The 20,140-nt window shown below is 38.2% G+C and overlaps 3 protein-coding genes across 8 annotated transcripts in view; 2 read left to right on the top strand and 1 right to left on the bottom strand.

The window, feature by feature from the left end:
- The first annotated feature begins 1,543 nt into the window (after nucleotides 1–1,543).
- On the top strand, nucleotides 1,544–4,014 carry LOC141369214 (uncharacterized). Its single transcript, XM_073874776.1, has 2 exons — nucleotides 1,544–3,417; nucleotides 3,907–4,014. Exon 1 carries the CDS (start codon nucleotides 1,602–1,604, stop codon nucleotides 3,111–3,113), a length of 1,512 nt encoding a protein of 503 aa, XP_073730877.1. The 5' UTR covers nucleotides 1,544–1,601; the 3' UTR covers nucleotides 3,114–3,417; nucleotides 3,907–4,014.
- Nucleotides 4,015–4,927: 913 nt separating this feature from the next.
- Nucleotides 4,928–9,084, top strand: kcnj15 (potassium inwardly rectifying channel subfamily J member 15). Of its 2 annotated transcripts, none has more exons than XM_055207319.2 (2): nucleotides 4,928–5,137; nucleotides 7,027–9,084. In XM_055207319.2, coding segments are annotated over exons 1-2 (1,026 nt in total). In that variant the 5' UTR covers nucleotides 4,928–5,136; the 3' UTR covers nucleotides 8,052–9,084. The 2 variants fall into 2 exon arrangements, with proteins under 2 accessions (XP_055063294.2, XP_055063295.2); XM_055207320.2 differs by having other exon boundaries at nucleotides 4,928–5,141.
- A 164-nt stretch (nucleotides 9,085–9,248) lies between these two features.
- Nucleotides 9,249–20,140, bottom strand: part of erg (ETS transcription factor ERG) — an 18,678-nt gene continuing 7,786 nt past the window's right edge. For 4 of the 5 annotated variants that reach the window (XM_055207314.2, XM_055207315.2, XM_055207318.2 and 1 more), the window contains 9 exons: nucleotides 16,806–17,038; nucleotides 15,817–15,962; nucleotides 12,683–12,886; nucleotides 12,032–12,112; nucleotides 11,754–11,825; nucleotides 11,289–11,348; nucleotides 11,046–11,105; nucleotides 10,903–10,950; nucleotides 9,249–10,726 (listed from right to left, as the gene is read on the bottom strand). In XM_055207314.2, coding sequence (XP_055063289.2) covers nucleotides 10,212–10,726; nucleotides 10,903–10,950; nucleotides 11,046–11,105; nucleotides 11,289–11,348; nucleotides 11,754–11,825; nucleotides 12,032–12,112; nucleotides 12,683–12,886; nucleotides 15,817–15,962; nucleotides 16,806–17,038 — 1,419 coding nt within the window. In that variant the 3' untranslated portion in view covers nucleotides 9,249–10,211. The remainder of the gene's footprint in view (nucleotides 10,727–10,902; nucleotides 10,951–11,045; nucleotides 11,106–11,288; nucleotides 11,349–11,753; nucleotides 11,826–12,031; nucleotides 12,113–12,682; nucleotides 12,887–15,816; nucleotides 15,963–16,805; nucleotides 17,039–20,140) is intronic. The other variant, XM_055207317.2, reaches the window with a different exon arrangement.

Raw genomic sequence — 20,140 nt, 5'->3', positions numbered from 1 at the left:
GATGGACATTACAGGGTCCAGCACAAGATATAACAACCAGATTTTCCCCACAGCATTGTCTCTTCACTAGCCTGCGACCCATTGACAGCCTGTATGCTGATGTGGAGAAACTGTGGAAAATGGACATCCTCCCATTTCAGAGTGAGAAAGTACTAACAAGGTCACGACAAGACCAGGAGTCCATACAGCTACTCCAAGACAAAACAGTGAGAGTAGACGTTGATGGAGTCCAGCGATATGCAACCCCTCTGCTACGTGTTAAGAACATGCCATTCCTTCATGCACCCAAAGAAGCTGTACTGCCACAATTACGGGGAATTGAAAATCGGTTGGAAAGAAAACCTGATCAAGCAGCAGCATACCAGGAAGAGATAGTCAGGTTACAGAAAGCCGGCTACATCATGAAACTCAACCCTGAACAGGTGAAACAGTCCAAGGAAACTTGGTACATACCACACCATATGGTAGAGCATAATGGAAAGAACAGGGTCGTATTCAACTGTTCATTCACATACAAAGGCCAAAATTTAAATGAGTTCTTGCTACCTGGTCCAACACTCAGTCCTTCTCTCCTGGCAGTTCTACTACGTTTCAGAGAACATTCCATTGCAGTTAGCAGCGACATACGTGGTATGTTCCATCAGGTGCGCCTTCTGCCTGAAGACAAGCCGCTGCTGCGATTCCTATGGAGAGATTTACAGAAAGATAAACCGCCAGAGGTATATGAATGGCAAGTGCTTCCCTTTGGAACTACATGCAGTCCCTGCTGTGTTACATTCGCTTTACAGAAGCATGTTCAGGATCACAGTGAGTCCATAGACACACAGGTTTCCGTAGAGAAATCTTTTTATGTTGACAACTGCCTTCAAAGCTTCGTCTCCAGTGAAATGGCCAAAGACCTAGTAAACAGACTCCGCAGCCTCTTAAGCTCGGGAGGATTTGACTTAAGGCAGTGGGCGAGCAATGATCCATCAGTCATCAGTCACTTACCAACTGACGTTCAATCCCAAAGCAGCATTCAGTGGCTTAGTGAAGGTCATCAGAACGCACAGGAGTCAACTCTTGGTTTGCACTGGCACTGTTTATCAGACACCTTGTCATATAAACCTCGCAACCTTGACCACTCCCCACCTACAATGCGGAGCATCTACCATGTTCTAGCCAGCCAGTATGACCCCATTGGCTACATTGTGCCATTTACTACACGAGCCAAAGTAATTGTGCAGAGATTATGGGATAAGAAGAGAGAGTGGGATGACCCTAGATTGCCTGAGGAACTGTTAAGCTCATGGAAAGCCTGGGTGAACGAGCTGGACGAATTACAGAACATCAACTGGCCGAGGTGTTACTGTAGCAAAGAGCTCGATCATCATACTAGTGTAAGGCAGATTCATATTTTCTGTGATGCTTCAGAGCAAGCTTACGGCTCCGTAGCATACCTGCGGACGGAAGACCAGGGTAGAGTGGAAGTAGCCCTAACCCTAACCCTAACCCTAACCCTAACCTAACCCTAAGGTAGATCTATCTGTGACATAGGCCGTGAAAGCAGATGGTACAGTGGGCCCAAATTTCTTAGCCAAACATCTCATAGCTGGCCCGAGATGCTGCCGCTAACCACCACTAATCATGACAACGAACTGAGAAAGTCAGCCTTTTGTGGTTTAACAACTTCCACTGTGCCTACACCAGACCTGCAGCAGTACTCAACCTATACAGATTTGCTGAAAGCCTATATTCAACATGACAATACACCAACAGCAGATGACTATAAAGGAGCAGAGCTGGCAGCTCTTCGTAAGATTCAAACTGACTCCTTCGCAGAGGAACTGTCATGCTTAAGAGCAAACAAACCCTTGCCAAAACATAGTCGATTGTTATGCTTAGCTCCTGAATTCGATGATGTCATAGAACTTATACGTGTTGGTGGCCGCCTCCGTCAATACAGCCAACTGGAAGAAGATGCCATTCATCCTATCGTCCTTGACTCACGCCACCCAATTACCAAACTAATAATCAAAGAATATGACAATCAATTGCATCACCCAGGGCCAGACAGGGTGTTTGCTGAGCTTCGAAGAAAGTACTGGGTGTTACGGGGACGAGCAGCAGTCAAAAGTCGTCAACGGCAATGCACAGAGTGTCAAAGATGGCGGGGACAACCACACCCTCCCAAAATGGCAGATCTTCCTCAGGCCAGATTAAGGATCCATCAACCAGTATTTTATTCCACGGGTGTAGACTGTTTCGGACCTTACACTATAAAAGTGGGACGTAGGAATGAAAAGAGATGGGGAATCATTTTTAAATGCATGACCTCACGGGCAGTCCATATTGATATACTTACCAGTATGGATACAGATTCCTTCTTGATGGCCCTACGGAGATTCATAGCCAGACGCGGCAAACCCTTTGAGCTCTTGGCAGACCAGGGTACCAATTTCAGAGGAGGAGAAAGAGAACTAAGAGAATCGTTTATGGCTCTTCATCCTGAGTTACAAGCTCACCTCGCCAGCCAGCAGATAAGATTTCTCTTTAACCCACCCAGTGCACCTCACTTCGGAGGATGCTGGGAGAGAGAAATACGTTCTCTAAAGGCAGCGCTTCAAGTCACACTTGGTGCCCAGACGGTCAGTGAAGAAGTACTGAGAACAGTCCTTATAGAAATAGAAGGTATTCTCAACTCCAAACCTATTGCCTACACCTCTTCTGACATTGCGGATCCAGACCAAGTAACTCCAAACCTCTTGTTGATGGGGCGGCGGGATGCCTCATTACCTCAAGTCACATACCATGATTCTGAACTCTTGAGCCGTAGAAGATGGAAGCACAGTCAACTCCTCGCTGATCACTTTTGGAGACACTTTATTCGTCACTACCTACCAAACCTTCAGATTAGGCAGAAATGGAAAACAGGAGGAACTGATCTGCAGATTGGAGATACCGTTATGATCATAGACCAGCAATTGCCACGTGCTTTGTGGCCGGTGGGAAAAGTTGTTCAGGTACATCCTGGAACTGATAAGAGAATTAGATCGGCAGAAATACAGGTGAAAGACAAAACTTACACCCGACCTGTAGCCAAGTTAGTATGTCTGCCCCCTCTCCATGATTAACTCCCATCCTGGACTGATAGAAAGATGAGCCACTTTTATGAATCAAATTCACAAGGTGAATTTGGGGGCGGCTGTAGAAACTAAATGCCTAATACATGGACTTTCCCAAACACCCCTATCGTTTCATCAGAAATGGACTGTTCCAAAAGTTCGCACTGGGGTTGCTAGGTTACGGAGCGGGAGAGAGAACCGTATAGCGAAGTTGGCTGCACGTTGTAGATAGTTTATAGACCGAAACAGGTGGATTAAGTGCCAAATTATTGAAGTGTTTATTGATTATGTATACGTGTGCGTGCATCACGATGTAAGTAATTAGATATATATATATAAGTAACTTTATAGGACGTTTACATATTATAGTTATTATTGGTGTGATAACATGCAGATGTTTACACTCTAACTATTATTCGATGATAATATGATTCGATGATATCCAATCAACTATTACTTCATCCGGTTAGCATTCTTGTTATGTGTATATGTTTATATTTATTCATTTAAAATCATAAATGCTTCTTTACATGTTAACAACGCACATGCGCTCTAAGTTTGCATAATAGCAGCGCCATTGCACGTGCACGGCAGAGACGAGCACGTGAACTGTGCATGCACATAAATAACACACTTTCTACGTGTTTGTGTTTAAGTTTATAATATAAGTAGTTATAATTATAGTATGAATGCAGAGTCGTAGTGTTTTAGTTGTTATTCATTATTAATCTGTTTACTAGTTGATTATTTAACCGTTGTAATATTTACATATTCATGTTTGTACTTTATTAATCTGTTTCAGAACCACACATTTCTTATTCAATAAACAAACCTACATTTCTTGAGATATCGTTGTCTTGACCAGCAACCTGTAGCCTTCAGCAATCCAACCAGTGGTTGAAAAAGAGATTTTACAAAGTGAATCTATTTGATGGGATTTTCACTTGACAGCATTCTGTGCCTTAAACTCCATGTTTCTGTATTTTAACTATTTATCTTTCATTTGTTTGATGAATGAATGCTGGTGTTGGGACTGCAGAAGAAATGTTGACCTCTGTTTGAAGTAAAATTAAGACTTTAAACAATGTGAAAAGTTTCTGCTGTGCGCTCTGCAGTGATTCTGTTCCTCATGTAGACAATAAAAATACCTGAAATATTATTCATTAACTACTAAACCACTAACTATTCTTATTCAGTAAGAGTAATTATTTACCCATGACCAGCTTTGTTACAATCTCACAACTGTCAGGAAAACAGGAAGTCATGAGTTTACCATCAGAGACAACCTTCCTGTTTGACTGCTGCTGATTGGTTAATAACAAACAAGAATTGGGTCATGTGACCTGAAGGTCAACATCAGAAGTATAGTGAGATGTGTGGAGATGAAACTAACAAGAAGAAAAGTTTGATAACCAGTTAATCTGTCAGTTCACTCACTCGGGTGGAAACAAAAGCAGTTGTTGATAAATTGTGCTGCAAATATTTTGCAAATACAACTTATCTCAGTTTAACCCAGGTCAGTTTTTGTGTGTACATATTAAAGTCCTCTATGTCTTCTGTGTTGTCTTCCCGAGCTACAGCTCTACTCCTACATACAGTACAGTATATAACTCTGTGTACCAACATTAGTGTGGTCTCTCTTTTACTCTCTATTTGTAAATCACATTTGTTAAATGAATACAGTAGATAACTGATGTGACACATACTGCTGATGAATCTCTAAACAAGTGTCAGTCACAAAATTCAGCAACTCACATAACTCTTTAGTTAATCCGACTGGAAATATTTCTCAACACAGGAGGAGGAGGAGGAGGAGGAGGAGGAGTTTCTGAGGGAACCAGCACAACAGGTGCATTTCACTGTGATTTTCTCATTAAGTGTCCTCAATATCATTGTGTCAAAGTGTTGTGCACATAACAGAGGCCTGACAATACAAGAACAAGAACACAGAGACGCCTGACAGCTTCAGATTACAACTCAGAGCCGAGCGAGAAGCGTGAACAGCTTTCCACCTGAGACGGACACATAAGAGAGCAAGTATAAGATTATTATTTACAGTCATTTACATGTCCACATGTACTTGACATGAACTCTGAGTTTTTCCTGTTAATTTACAACTGAAAAGTCAAGGAAGAAAACAGGAAAGAGAAAGAGAGAGAGAGAGAGAGAGAGAGAGAGAGAGAGAGTCAATGAAAGGTCAAAAACTGAGAATCTAAAGCTTTGAAATATTGATCATCACGATAGAGAAACATCTATTGATCAAGCTCATCTTTGATTTGATGAAGACCTTGATAGATGATTTTAGCAGTTCCAGTTTGATTTCTCGAGAGCTCAGTGACAATATATTTCTATAGGGCCATCAATGATGATATATTTCTATAGGGCCATCAATGATGATATATTTCTATAGGGCCATTAAAGAAGATATATTTCTATAGGGCCATCAATGATGATATATTTCTATAGAGCCATCAATGACGATATATTTCTATAGGGCCATCAATGACGGTATATTTCTATAGGGCCATCGATGATGATATATTTCTATAGGGCCATCAATGATATATTTCTATAGGGCCATCAATGATGATATATTTCTATAGGGCCATCAATGATGATATATTTCTATAGGGCCATCAATGACGATATATTTCTATAGGGCCATCAATGATGATATATTTCTATAGAGCCATCAATGACGATATATTTCTATAGGGCCATCAATGACGATATATTTCTATAGGGCCATCAATGATGATATATTTCTATAGGGCCATCAATGATATATTTCTATAGGGCCATCAATGATGATATATTTCTATAGGGCCATCAATGACGATATATTTCTATAGGGCCATCAATGATGATATATTTCTATAGGGCCATCAATGATGATATATTTCTATAGGGCCATTAATGACGATATATTTCTATAGGGCCATCAATGATGATATATTTCTATAGGGCCATTAATGATTATACATTTCTTTAGGGCCATTAATGAAGATATATTTCTATAGGGCCATTAATGATGATATATTTCTATAGGGCCATTAATTATGATATATTTCTTTAGGGCCATTAATGAAGATATATTTCTATAGGGCCATCAATGATGATATATTTCTATAGGGCCATCAATGATGATATATTTCTATAGGGCCATCAATGATGATATATTTCTATAGGGCCATCAATGATGATATATTTCTATAGGGCCATCAATGACGATATATTTCTATAGGGCCATCAATGATGATATATTTCTATAGGGCCATCAATGATATATTTCTATAGGGCCATCAATGATGATATATTTCTATAGGGCCATCAATGATGATATATTTCTATAGGGCCATCAATGATGATATATTTCTATAGGGCCATCAATGATATATTTCTATAGGGCCATCAATGATGATATATTTCTATAGGGCCATCAATGATGATATATTTCTATAGGGCCATCAATGATGATATATTTCTATAGGGCCATCAATGATATATTTCTATAGGGCCATCAATGATGATATATTTCTATAGGGCCATCAATGATGATATATTTCTATAGGGCCATTAATGACGGTATATTTCTATAGGGCCATCAATGATGATATATTTCTATAGGGCCATTAATGATTATACATTTCTTTAGGGCCATTAATGAAGATATATTTCTATAGGGCCATTAATTATGATATTTTTCTATAGGGCCATCAATGATGATATATTTCTAAAGGGCCATTAATGATTATACATTTCTTTAGGGCCATTAATGAAGATATATTTCTATAGGGCCATCAATGATGATATATTTCTATAGGGCCATTAATGATTATACATTTCTATAGGGCCATCAATGATGATATATATGATATATTTCTATAAGGCCATTGATGACGATATGTTTCTCTTCACACAGTGTCAGGAATCATCATGACGGATCAAATACGCAGAGTGGCATCCAAAGACGGCCATAATAACGTCAAGATTGACAATGTGGAGGGCATGATAAAGCTCTTCTTACACGACATCTGGACCACGGTGGTGGACATGAAATGGCGCTATAAGATCACTCTGTTCGCCTCCACCTTTGTAATGACCTGGTTCCTGTTCGGAGTCGTTTTTTATCTTATTGGTCTGAGGAACGGCGACTTTGATGCGGACCAGTCATCCAATCACACGGCATGTGTGATGAACGTGGAAACACTGACGGGAGCATATTTGTTTTCTCTGGAGACCCAGACCACCATTGGCTATGGGTTTCGTCACGTATCTGAGGAATGCCCGCTCGCCATATTCGCGCTGGTAGTTCAGCTGGTCTTCACGGGCCTGGCGGAGATCTTTGTGACCGGAGCCTTTCTGGCCAAGCTGGCGAGGCCTAAGAAGCGTGCGGAAACCATTAAATTCAGCCAGTCGGCAGTGGTGTGCAAGCGCGAGGGCGTCTGGTGTTTGATGGTGCGAGTGGCCAACATGAGAAACAGCCTGCTGATTCAGTGTCAGCTCTCGGGCAAATTACTGTCGCCCTACGTTACCCAAGAGGGCGAGAAGACCCTCATCCACCAGGCCAGCTTAGACTTTCATCTGGACTGCAGTGACGAATGTCCGTTCCTTCTCATGCCCCTGACCTTCTGCCACCTCCTGGACGACAAAAGCCCACTGGCCGGTCTCACAGCCGCCGACCTACCGACCCGAGAGTTTGAGTTGCTGGTCACTCTAAACGGTACGATGGAGTCGACCGCGGCCACCTGTCAGAGCCGAACGTCTTACGTGCCGCAGGAGATCCTGTGGGGTTATGAGTTCAAACCTGTGCTTTTCAACACGCCTGGGGGGAAGCTGGCTGCCGACTTTAACTTCTTTGATAAAGTGCAGATGTGCGACGAGCCATTGGCTGTCCAAAACAACTCTGAGAAACTTCAGCTGGAGGAGAAATATAGACAAGAGTGAAGAATCCACTCCAGAAAACCAGAATCAAGACTGAAAAAAATGAAATCAATCTTCAGTTAGTAGATTAATGAATTACTCTTGTGATTAGGGTTGCAAAATTCTGGGAATTTTCCATGGGAATATATGGGCATTGTGGCACAATGATAGGGTTGCAAAGAGGCGGAAAGTTAATGGTAAATTTTCTGGTAACTTTATCTGGGAAATTTTAGACATATTTCAAATTGGAAACTTAACAGGAATTTATGGGAATTATTTGAACATTTTAGGAATATAAACTATATCATATACAAACATAAATAAAAAATTGGTCATAAGCAGACATGCATGCAAGGTAAAAAAAAATGACATTCAAAAAAGAAAAAAATGACCCCAAACTTTTGAATGTTGACAAAAGATTTTTATTTTAAATAAATTGTTATTGTTTAACTTTTTATTCATCACAGAATCCTGATACTTACACTCATCAAGTCTGGATTTATTTGATCAAAATCTTTCAGAAATCATTCTAGTATGCGGTGTGTTGTGTGCATGTGACTGATGAATGTGCGGGGTAGAAATTCAACTGAAATTGCATTAAATCTTGTTGTTTTAAACTAAATTATACTGCAAGATTTTTAACTACATTTAAGTTCCCTGTTATAGGCAACTATATTTTCAAAATCCAGTTTATTCCCATTAATTCCCTTAAATTTCCATATATTGCCGTTAACTCCCATATATTCCAGCCTTCAAAATTCCTGTCATTTTGCAACCCTCCACACGGATGAAGACGAGTCTGATGTGGAGAAAGCTAATGTTTGTATGTGATTGTATAAATTACCCAAAATGTACAAATAATTTCCTTTAATTCCTTACATTTCCAACTTGAAATATTTTTAAAATTCTAATTATGATTTATAAGTTCACGTTACTTTAAGGATCATTATGGAAATGAAAGTGTTGATCTGTATTTAAACGTAAATCTGTAATATAAACATTGATGTATAATGTCAAATGTGATTCGTGTTTCTTCTTCAATAAAAACTTGACTGATGTTTGTGTTTCAGAGACGCAAGAGATACATTGACATTAAATGACTTTGTTGTGGAAACACAGAGGAACGCTCTGAACGTGTGTGTGTTGGGACAACAAATCTTCTCTGGTTTCCATATATCAAGCAAACAATAGACAATGTGAGGGACGCAAAGCGAGAAGAACAAGTTTTTGAAAAGACTTTATTTATATCAGTTCAGTAGAAAACCATATAAGTATATGATGTCTTCCCTTTGTCAATAATCTCAGATCATCAGATCATCTTCTCTGAGCGTCCTGAACTGATCTGGGTTCAGTCGAACAGAGATCTGAGCCTGTGTTCTGTGCCAGACCAAATTCATACAAACGCATACGAGCACGAGAGCTTTGCATTGTAAACAACTGATAATATTGAGCTTAATTCAAAGGCAACGAGTGCTTCTTCATAAATCTTTGATAAATGTCTTTGGCTGGCTGAGATCAACTCGTAGTGTTTAAATGCATATAAGTTATATATCTGTTATATAAAAAGTATAATAACACTGAATTGTATACTCTAACAAACGCACAGCGTTCGTGAATCAGAACTCGATATTAAAAATTAATAATAATAATAATACAGATTTATATTTACGGGTAAATCTCTGTAAGGCACTGATTTCTGAAATCCACCTCCGTCTTTTAAACGACTTTTTAAAGAATCAGATTCCAGTTTTCAAAGATGCAAATATCTCGTCTGATGGATCTTCATAATACTGATAAATACACAAATTCATTCTCAACATCCCGTCACCTGTCTGTCTGTCTGTCTGTCTCACAGTCTTCTGCTCTTAAACCTTCTGAACTCTTTCTGATATGTCTGTTTAATAAAATAAGGCAGTTTAATGCATAAAACATTGATTATTAAGTACTGATCATGCATCTTGCTGTAAGTAGCCCTTCTTACACGTTATATTTCCGTCTGATGACTCTTTCACATTTCCAACACATTTTTTTGTGACCCTAACACAAGAGATCTGTGAGCGTATCTTACGATATACCGTCATTGGTTTTCTCGTAGCACCTACGACTCTTTATTCTGAGCTTCATCTGAACAGTTTCCATCTGTTGTAAATAAGGCGAGAGCGACGTTCAGATCCTGTTTGGTGTTCAGTAGTAGGAGCCCAGATGTGACGACATGTGTGGAGGAGGGTGACGTGGAGCGGGGTAAATGCCCGCCGCAGGAGAGCTCCAGTAAGGACTCGGGGCGGCGAAGAATCCGGAGGACGAGACGGGCATGGTCTGATGGTGAGGAGACATAAAGTTGATCTTCTGATGGTGATACGAGCTGACGTAGGGCAGATCCGTGGGGTATTTGTAAACGGATGACTCCGGCGGGTGGGGCTGCAGGGCCTGAGCGATGCCGTGGAAATCGAACTTGTAGGCGTAGCGTTTGCCGTGGACTTTGGTCATGATGTTTTTGTCGTAGTAGTAACGAAGAGCTCGACTCAGCTTGTCGTAGTTCATGTTGGGTTTGCTTTTCCTCTCGCCCCAGCGGCGGGCCACCTCGTCCGGGTCGGTCATCTTAAACTCTCCGTTGGTGCCCTCCCAGGTGATGCAGGATGAGTTTGAGCTGTCCGACAGAAGCTCCAGGAGAAACTGCCATAACTGGATCTGACCGGAGCCTGACAGATAAAAACACAGCACATCACGCTCATACTCTTCATACACTCTTCAGCTCATTTATTCAGATTTTTCCATCATGCTATGACTAAAACTCTGTTGAGTGAAAGGGTTTGGTGTTTGTAGTGCTGTTGGCTCTGTGGTTCATCTATAAGGACTGAATCAGGATCAGTGTTACCTGGATTAGCCAACCTGCTGCTGGTGGGTCCCAAAATCTGATACGGATCTACAGACACAACAACAACAACAACAACAACAACAACAACTGTTTACAAAAACTATAAAACAAAAATATTGTGTGTGTGTGTGTATATATCTCACCCAGTTGGCCTCTTTGGTCTTCAGCTTTGGTCATAACAGAAGCAGCAGAACTCTGAGGAACTGTAAAGACACAAAACTCACTGTTACTTCACTTCAACAAAGAGCACGTTACACTATAACTGTGTGTACGTGCGTGTGTGTGCGCGTGTGTGTGTACGTGCGTGTGTGTGTGTGTGTGTGTGTGTGTGTGTGTGTGTGTGTGTGTGTGTGTGTGTGTGTGTGTGTGTCCGTCAGGTCTCTAACCTTTAGATCCAGTCAGTGGTTGAGGCCACCCAGAACGTCTGACACCATCATAATTCATGTCTGTAAAGAGTGTGATAATGATGTGATATAATGTAAATGAGTTCACTGAGTGTCCACTAGAGGGTGTGAGTGTTTGATTTGTGTGTACTGAACACTGTATGCAAATTGCATTAAAGGTGTTGTTGTTAAAAGAGATAATGTTGATTATAAAGTTAATTCATTTATCATCAATTCTGTGTAATTAAATCTCAAAAAAACCAACACCAATATATTGTTTAATTTAATACATTTTGTTTTTATTTTTTAATTGTATATTTTCTTTGTGAAGGGCACGGAGGGCACAAGGGGGGCCGCACGCTCTCCTTTATGTTATTTTATTATTGTTTGTCTCTTTGTTTTGTTCAGCACGGTTCAACTTCGGTTGTTTTTAAATGTGCTATAAAAAACAACAACATGCTGACTGACCTGCTCTGCTTTGACAGCGAGGAGCATCTGATGGATAAATGGAGGCGTTTGGAAAAATAAAACTCGCTCCGCCTGAAGACAAAAACAAAACTCATCAAATGTGCTGTAAGAGTTCAGCATTGGTAAAAACTTATGAGACAAAATAGACACAAAGAGAGAGACAGAGAGTGCACTGCAGTGTGTGTGTTTGTGTGTGTGTGTGTGTGTGTGTGTGTCTGTGTGTAAGCTGTAAGGGGCGGGGCAGAGCAGCAAGAGGGAGGGGCCACAGAGCTGCTTACCTGTGTTGCGCGCATGCATTAAACGTGGAGAGTTTTGCAAGGCTTTGTCAACATCATCTGAGGTCAAGTGAGGAAGAGGAGCTGAGAAAGAAAACATCCAGTGACAAAACTGATAAAACTCCCTGTTATAGAGAGAGAGAGAGAGAGAGAGAGAGAGAGAGAGAGAGAGGCTGTATTCTGCACATTGTCTTTGTGTTAATCTGTGTTCTTTTAATTCTCTTAACTCATTCAATTTTAATAATTAATACAATGATTTTTTATTAAATGTATGAAATCTTCCTTTAATGTGAAAATGTATGATTTTAATAAAAACTGTGTTTCAATTGGCATGAAGATAAAGTTGATAGAAAAAGAAACTGAAAGTTTTCTTAATGCCGTGTATGAAATAAAAATGAGTGATTGGTTTCTCTATTCTTTCTTTCTTTTAGATGAACTATGACCCAGACAGATATAGTGACATTCACCCTGGTGTAATGAATGAATTATTAATGAGGGGGTTAGAGGTCAGTATAGCTGTTATTATAAAGCTGATTTATACAGCGCTATGAAGCATTATTGTGTACAGCTGGATGGTGATGACTTGAAAGTATTAGAAAGAAAGAAATGTGAGAATGATGGTAAGAGAAGTGAAGTGAGATAATAATGACTCACTCTCTCTGAGGTAATGCAGGTGAGACAGAAGAACATCAGCTGTGTACGTGCAGGTGAGACGCTGAAGTTCATCTCTATTCATCTTACAGAGATCTTTCCCATCAATGCTCTGAAACAGAGACACATCCACCTCTGGAAGAGAATATTCCTTCACAGCCCAATCTAACCACTGCTGGACGTGATCTGTAGACCACAAGGTTGGATCTGCACACAACACACATTCATTTAACACATCATGAGATCCAGCAGTGTCCTCTCTTAATCTGATGTCACGTCACGGGTTTGAATCTTAATCTATGATGACTGAAGGTGAAATTGGATTCAGCATAAATGATTTTTGCAGCATCCACAATGTAATGACACACAAGAACCTTATCTGCTTCTTTACATTAAAGATGTCAAATAAATCTTTGGTGCCCCAGAGTGTGTATGTGAAGTTTTAGCTCAAAATATAATTTATTATAACATGTTCAAATTGACACTTTGTAGGCTTTATCCTTTAAAATGCAAATGAGCTGCTGATAATGCAAACACTGATCACCATAATGTTGGTTTATTGAAACTGAAACTCAATTGTGCTGTCAATTATTTTCTCTCTCTTTGCACTAAATGTCAGTGCTGTGGTTGGATAGTGCAGATTAAGGGGCGGTATTATTATAATAAGATCCCCTTCTGACATCACAAGGGGAGCCAAATTTCAATTACCTATTTTTTCACATGCTTGCAGAGAATGGTTTACCAAAACTAAGTTACTGGGTTGACTTCCTTAATCCTTATATTTTTTTCTTATTTTTTGATGATTGATTTATTCTAACTAAAAGAGATCACTGATCCAGACCTGCCTAAAACACCTCCATAAACACATGATTATGTCATGGTGTAGGAATATTTGCAATATGTCTAAGTATAAATGTAAAGAAAGAAGGCTTGGCTTTAGTTATTTCTGTTGTGTTGCTGCCACCACCATATCACAGAGACGCAGTGTGTTTAAGAAAGACTGGTCAGAGACGCGATACAATAATGTACAATATGTGAAAAATAGTGTGCTTTTTACATCTTAAACCATTTTATGATGTTGTATTATACCACATACACAAAATATAGTTTGCTTTTAAAGCCTTTGACTCCATTAAAGGTGCCAAAGAATGCATTATAATAATCTGTTAAATAGTTCTCTGATATCTACACAGAATGTTTGTGTCTTTATTAAGTGCAGAAATGATCCAGAGTCAGTTTTTCATGTCCATTTACAGCCCTAGGATTTGCTTTTAGAATGAAATGGTTGATTACTATTTTATTTGAAAGGGTCATGAATAATAATGTTGAGCTCTGCTCTGATTGGCTGTTTCTCCTTCAGTAGCTCTGTGTGTGTGTGTGTAAACAGATCTTATGTTTGAGTCTGTATCAGATTTTGAGAAATAATCAATTCTTTGGAGATTGTTAATGGACGTTTCTGAGTGATAAGTTTGTGTTTTTTCAGTATGGACCTGCAAAACATAACTGTAACGTGAATAGTCGAAATTCAGCCTAAATGCTAGCATATAGCATTAACTAACATATAGCAGTAACTAGCATATAGTATTAACTAGCATATAGCGTTAACTAGCATATAGCATTAACTAGCATATAGTATTAACTAGCATATAGCATTAACTAGCATATAGCATTAACTAACATATAGCAGTAACTAGCATATAGCGTTAACTAGCATATAGCATTAACTAGCATATAGTATTAACTAGCATATAGCATTAACTAGCATATAGAATTAACTAACATATAGCAGTAACTAGCATATAGCATTAACTAGCATATAGCATTAACTAGCATATAGCATTAACTAGCATATAGCATTAACTAGCATATAGCGTTAATTAGCATATAGCATTAACTAGCATATAGTATTAACTAGCATATAGCATTAACTAGCATATAGCATTAACTAGCATATAGCATTAACTAGCATATAGCATTAACTAGCATATAGCTGTAACTAGCATATAGCATTAACTAGCATATAGTATTAACTAGCATATAGCATTAACTAGCATATAGCATTAACTAGCATATAGCAGTAACTAGCATATAGCATTAACTAGCATATAGCATTAACTAGCATATAGCATTAACTAGCATACAGCAGTAACTAGCATATAGCATTAACTAGCATATAACATTAACTAGCATATAGCATTAACTAGCATATAGCATTAACTAGCATATAGCATTAACTAGCATATAGAAGTAACTGGCATATAGCATTAACTAGCATATAGTATTAACTAGCATATAGCATTAACTAGCATATAGCATTAACTAGCATATAGCAGTAACTAGCATATAGCATTAACTAGCATATAGCATTAACTAGCATATAGCGCAAACTAGCATATAACGGTAACTAGCATATAGCGTTAACTAGCATATAGCATTAACTAGCATATAGTATTAACTAGCATATAGCATTAACTAGCATATAGCATTAACTAGCATATAGCATTAACTAGCATATAGCATTAACTAGCATATAGCTGTAACTAGCATATAGCTGTAACTAGCATATAGCGTTAACTAGCATATAGCATTAACTAGAATATAGCATTAACTAGCATATAGCATTAACTAGCATATAGCATTAACTAGCATATAGCATTAACTAGCATATAGCTGTAACTAGCATATAGCGTTAACTAGCATATAGCATTAACTAGAATATAGCATTAACTAGCATATAGCATTAACTAGCATATAGCACTAACTCAGCTGTCACAACTTTTTGGCATTGTAATAACATTGTATTTAATGTAATGTGTAATTTAATGTTGTGGTGTTCATCTGGAGTGTAACGTTGGTGTTATGTTGAGATTGATCTGTTTTCCAGCGGTCGGTCTTTTACATGCATGAAGTTTAGATAAGAAGGAGGAAACAATCTTGTTTAAGGGTCATGATATGTTATTAACATATACAGAACTCTTATTATTCATCTATGCCGACATAAATACAGTTTTACATTCTACAGCACCTTTAAACCCACCGCAGTTTAGGGCACATTAATTATGAGATCTTTGTCTTATCTGTTGTGTGTGTGTGTGTCTGTGTCTGTGTGTGTTTGTGTGTGTGTGTGTGTGTGTTACCTGCAGGTACAATAACTCTCCGTTCATTGGTGATGATGTTGGGTGGTGACGCGTGTTTATCCTCTGTGTAGTTAGTGAAGGTGACTGGCAGGTTAGCAGCAGAAGAGATTTTTCCTTTACCTGCATTACAATCCCCAGGAGAACTTCTGCACACACACACACACACACACACACACACACACACACACACACACACATAGATTCAGTTTCAACACAAACGTACACACTATTATAAGACAAGCACATCCATTTCTGACAATACATCTGCGTGTTTTTTACAGTGAGGTACATAAGAGTCTTAATTATGATATCTGAACAGTGGAGTAAAAACTGAGGTTTTATTTTATTATCCCTAAATGTCTTGTAATACTCATGTAATAAAATCACTAACACTTAATATCAACATTCAAAGTTGTGTAATATCACTGAAATGATCAACATCACTGCAAAAAATGACTCTCTTACTTAGTGTTTTTGTCTTGTTTTCAGTACAAATATCTAAAAAATAGTAAATCAAAATGTATTTTCTTGATGAGCAAAATGATCTAAGAAAATAATATAACGTTTAAGTGAATGTGTTCTTAAAACAAGCAAAAACAGAGATTTAGGGTTAGGGTGAGAAAGATTTTCTTAAACTTTTGTTGTATTAAGTGTTTAAGAAAAAAATAAACTTAATTCAAGAATCTAACCCCATTGGCATTTTGTTTGTTTAAAGCACACATTCACTTGAATTGTATTTTTTTGTCTAATAACTAGACTTGTTTTTCCTTAACCCTAAATAAACAAAAACTCTAAGAAAGAAAGTTGTTTTTTGCAGTGCACTGAATGTGTTTATACTTTTATATTTTGATGAGATGAATTTGAAAACTGGTGCTGCTTTGATAAAATCTTCAAGATATTTCATGATAAAGATTTATAACAGGCGAACACATTTGCCTACAATGGAGGGGGTGTCTGATTTTGTTAATGTGATGTTTGTTGTGACTCACCTGCACCCGTTCACCTGTGCAGCTCCTGTGCCGCACTCCATCTTAACTGTGACGCGAGCGGCGGGCGGAGACAACCAATCCTGCTGGTGCTGATGCTGCGGCGGCGCTCGGGGACTGAGTTTACTTGAATCGTATTCACCAACAGATGAAGCCGTCATCTCTGTCTTACACTGAGACTCTCCGTATCTACACTCGAATAAAGACTGATCCTCACTCACCACTGACAGCGCCTCCTACATGACACACACACACACACACATAAACACACACAAACAGTATTACTAATGTGTAGTTTTGTCTCCAATATGAATGTTTCTCAACACAGTGTAAGTTTTTCTGCATGTAAATTTGTAGTAAGATCAGCACATCAATCATGATAAATATTTACTGTGTGACACTGCTACATAACTCTACTTGATAAATAATAACATTGAATAAAGCATTATAACATTCAGTGCTCAGAGAAACAGAGGAAAACTTCAGAAAGTCGAGAAACTGAGCACTGAGAGGAAAAGGAAATGATGTCGGAAAACAGCTTCATGTGTAGTGCGCTGATAACTGAGAGGAGCGGTCACATGAACCTTCACCTGTAAGAGGCACAGGAACCTCCACCTCACAACACACACACACACACACAACACACACTCATAATACACAACACGCACAAATAATACACAACACATACATGTTGGCATATGTGGTTTAAGGGTTTTGGTTACACAATGTATTTTCTTCTGTACAAACTGTTATGTTCTCTTCCCCTAACCTAACCCAGTCCCTGACCTCAACCATCACCAAAACCTGTTAGCAGTCGTTAATCCATGAAAAACTAATATTAAGTATGAAAATGTTTATAACATAGTAAATATGTCATTATACAATATTCGTCCCCGTATACCACATATACCAACACACTCACAGACACAAAACACACACACATACACAACAGACACACAACACACACACACACACATACACAACAGACACACATACACAACCCACACACACGTTCATCTCATCAACATCTAATGAAAGATAAACAGAGTAATAAATCTGTAGTGAAGTTAATGAAGTATTTTAATTGTGGAGGTTAACTCTGAATTCTCCTGACAGATGATAGAAAAACAACGGCAGCAAAATGAATAAAACTGTCAAACACACAACACATGTGTGGAAACTCAGATTCATTTTGGCCCTGAAAGAACACAAAGCTTCCAACTGAACGCATACAACACAAACTCATTCCCAGAAAGACTAATGCACAATCTCATCCAGTCATATATACACTCACCACTGCCAAAAAACAAAACTCTGACACCCTTTAAAAGAGAGAGAGAGAGAGAGAGAGAGAGAGAGAGAGAGAGAGAAAGAGAGAGAGTGAGAGAGAGAGAGAGAGAGAGAGAGAAAGAAAGAGAGAGAGAGAGTTTGGGGTCGAGACTGTCTGATTGATTATTACAGATGAAACAAACGCCTGCATGCTGAATTCTGAAACTGAAATGAATTCTGAAATGTAGGGCTGTTGGTAGATTTATTTTTCTAAAGATTAATTACACAAAATGTATAATAAATGAATGTATTCATAAAATGTCTTAAAACTGCCCCCCCCCCGGCTCTATCTCGTGCCCCCCTGTTTAAGAAGCATAAAGACACCTGCTCATAATTCAGATTCAATAATCTTACAGACACATTTTTTTCTTTTAAGTTCACTCACACACAACAACAGCTGAGGACTAAAACCAACACAACTAAACACGACCAAATCACTAAAGAAAGTCCAAATCAAAGTAAAGCAGAATATTATCAGAGACAGACAAACATCTGCGTGTTCACTGTTGACACAGAGACAAACTTTCATCTGTGAGTCTCAATAATAAATATAGAAACAGGATAAAGTGTTTCAAATGAAAGAGCAAAGCAAACGTGTTTCACTTTACTAAAGAGAGAGAGATTAAACACTTTCATTCATATACGCAGACAGGAAGTCATCTGCCACCATTTCCTGCATTCCTAACAGTTCAGGATAACACAGGCTGGGAATGGAAAAGAGGAAACCGGCCATCCATCGGCATTCTGATTGTGAATGGTGAGGATCTCTAATGGAGGATCTGGAAAGAGGAACGCCCATCATTAAGAACACAAGCAGGAGGGTGAGAACATGAACCTCAGAGCCACGTCAACAAAACACCCGAGACACACACACAACCCATCACATTTATCATCTTCAACTTTCTACATCATACCATCTGTTTTCTAGAACTCCACAGTAATATATTATAATCATAATTATTATTATTATTATAGTAATAATAATAATGATCATCATCATAATAATATTAATAATAATAATAATAATAATAATAATAATAATAATAATGCTAATAGCGATAATAATAACGATAATGATATTAATGCTAATAATAATAATAATAATAATAATGGTTATAATAATCATTTTCAGTTTGAGTGTTGGAGAGGTTATTCACAAGATTTCCAATTAAAAATGTTGTTTTCCATTCAAATGAATTCCTAAAGCACTTTTTTATCATTTTGCTTTACAAAGAATATATTTTATAACAGATTTCAAAGTCTGACTGAATGATATCTGAACTGTTTAATGGAAATACCTGCAGTGTCTTTACTGAGATTTACAGCTGCGTTTGACTTCATACAGATACGTTTAGTGGTGGTGGATGATATTACAGAGATTCACAGCAGTTTGGTTGTTTTAAATAAATTCTGAGGGTTTAAGAAATGACTCCATGTAGCTTTAAATACTCTATTTAAAAACTGTTATACTTTCTTGTTCTTTGCTCTTCTTATTGATGAAAAAGTGTTAAAAGCATCTTATAAATAAGATTAAATAGATCTCTATTATTTCTCCTAGACTTTAATGAGATTTAAAGAGGACATTTCACAACACTTTAAAATGTCAAATAAATCTTTGGTGTCCCCAGAGTACATATGTGAAGTTTTAGCTCAAAATACCCCACAGATCATTTATTATAACATCTTAAAATTGACACTTTGTAGGTGTGAACAAAAAGGTGTGTGCTGTTTTTTTGGTGTGTCCTTTAAAATGCAAATGGTATGATCATGCAAACACTGATCACCATGATGATTGTTTCATGAATTTGAAACTCAATTGTGCTGTCAATTATTTTTTCTCTGCACTAAATGTCAGTGCTGTGGTTGGATAGTGCAGATTAAGGGGCGGTGTTATTATAATAAGATCCCCTTCTGACATCACAAGGGGGGCCAACATTTCAATGAGCTATTTTTCACATGCTTGTAGAGAATGGTTTACCAAAACTAAGTTACTGGGTTGATCATTATCA

The sequence above is a fragment of the Misgurnus anguillicaudatus genome, chromosome 12 (genome assembly GCF_027580225.2).
Source record: "Misgurnus anguillicaudatus chromosome 12, ASM2758022v2, whole genome shotgun sequence".
Taxonomy (NCBI): Eukaryota; Metazoa; Chordata; class Actinopteri; order Cypriniformes; family Cobitidae; genus Misgurnus; species Misgurnus anguillicaudatus.
This window is presented reverse-complemented; position numbering and strand designations above follow the sequence as displayed.

What these genes read in the sequence shown, in the direction of transcription:
- LOC141369214 (XM_073874776.1), top strand. Translation starts at nt 1,602, where the DNA reads ATGCTGCCGCTAACCACCACTAATCATGACAACGAACTGAGAAAGTCA.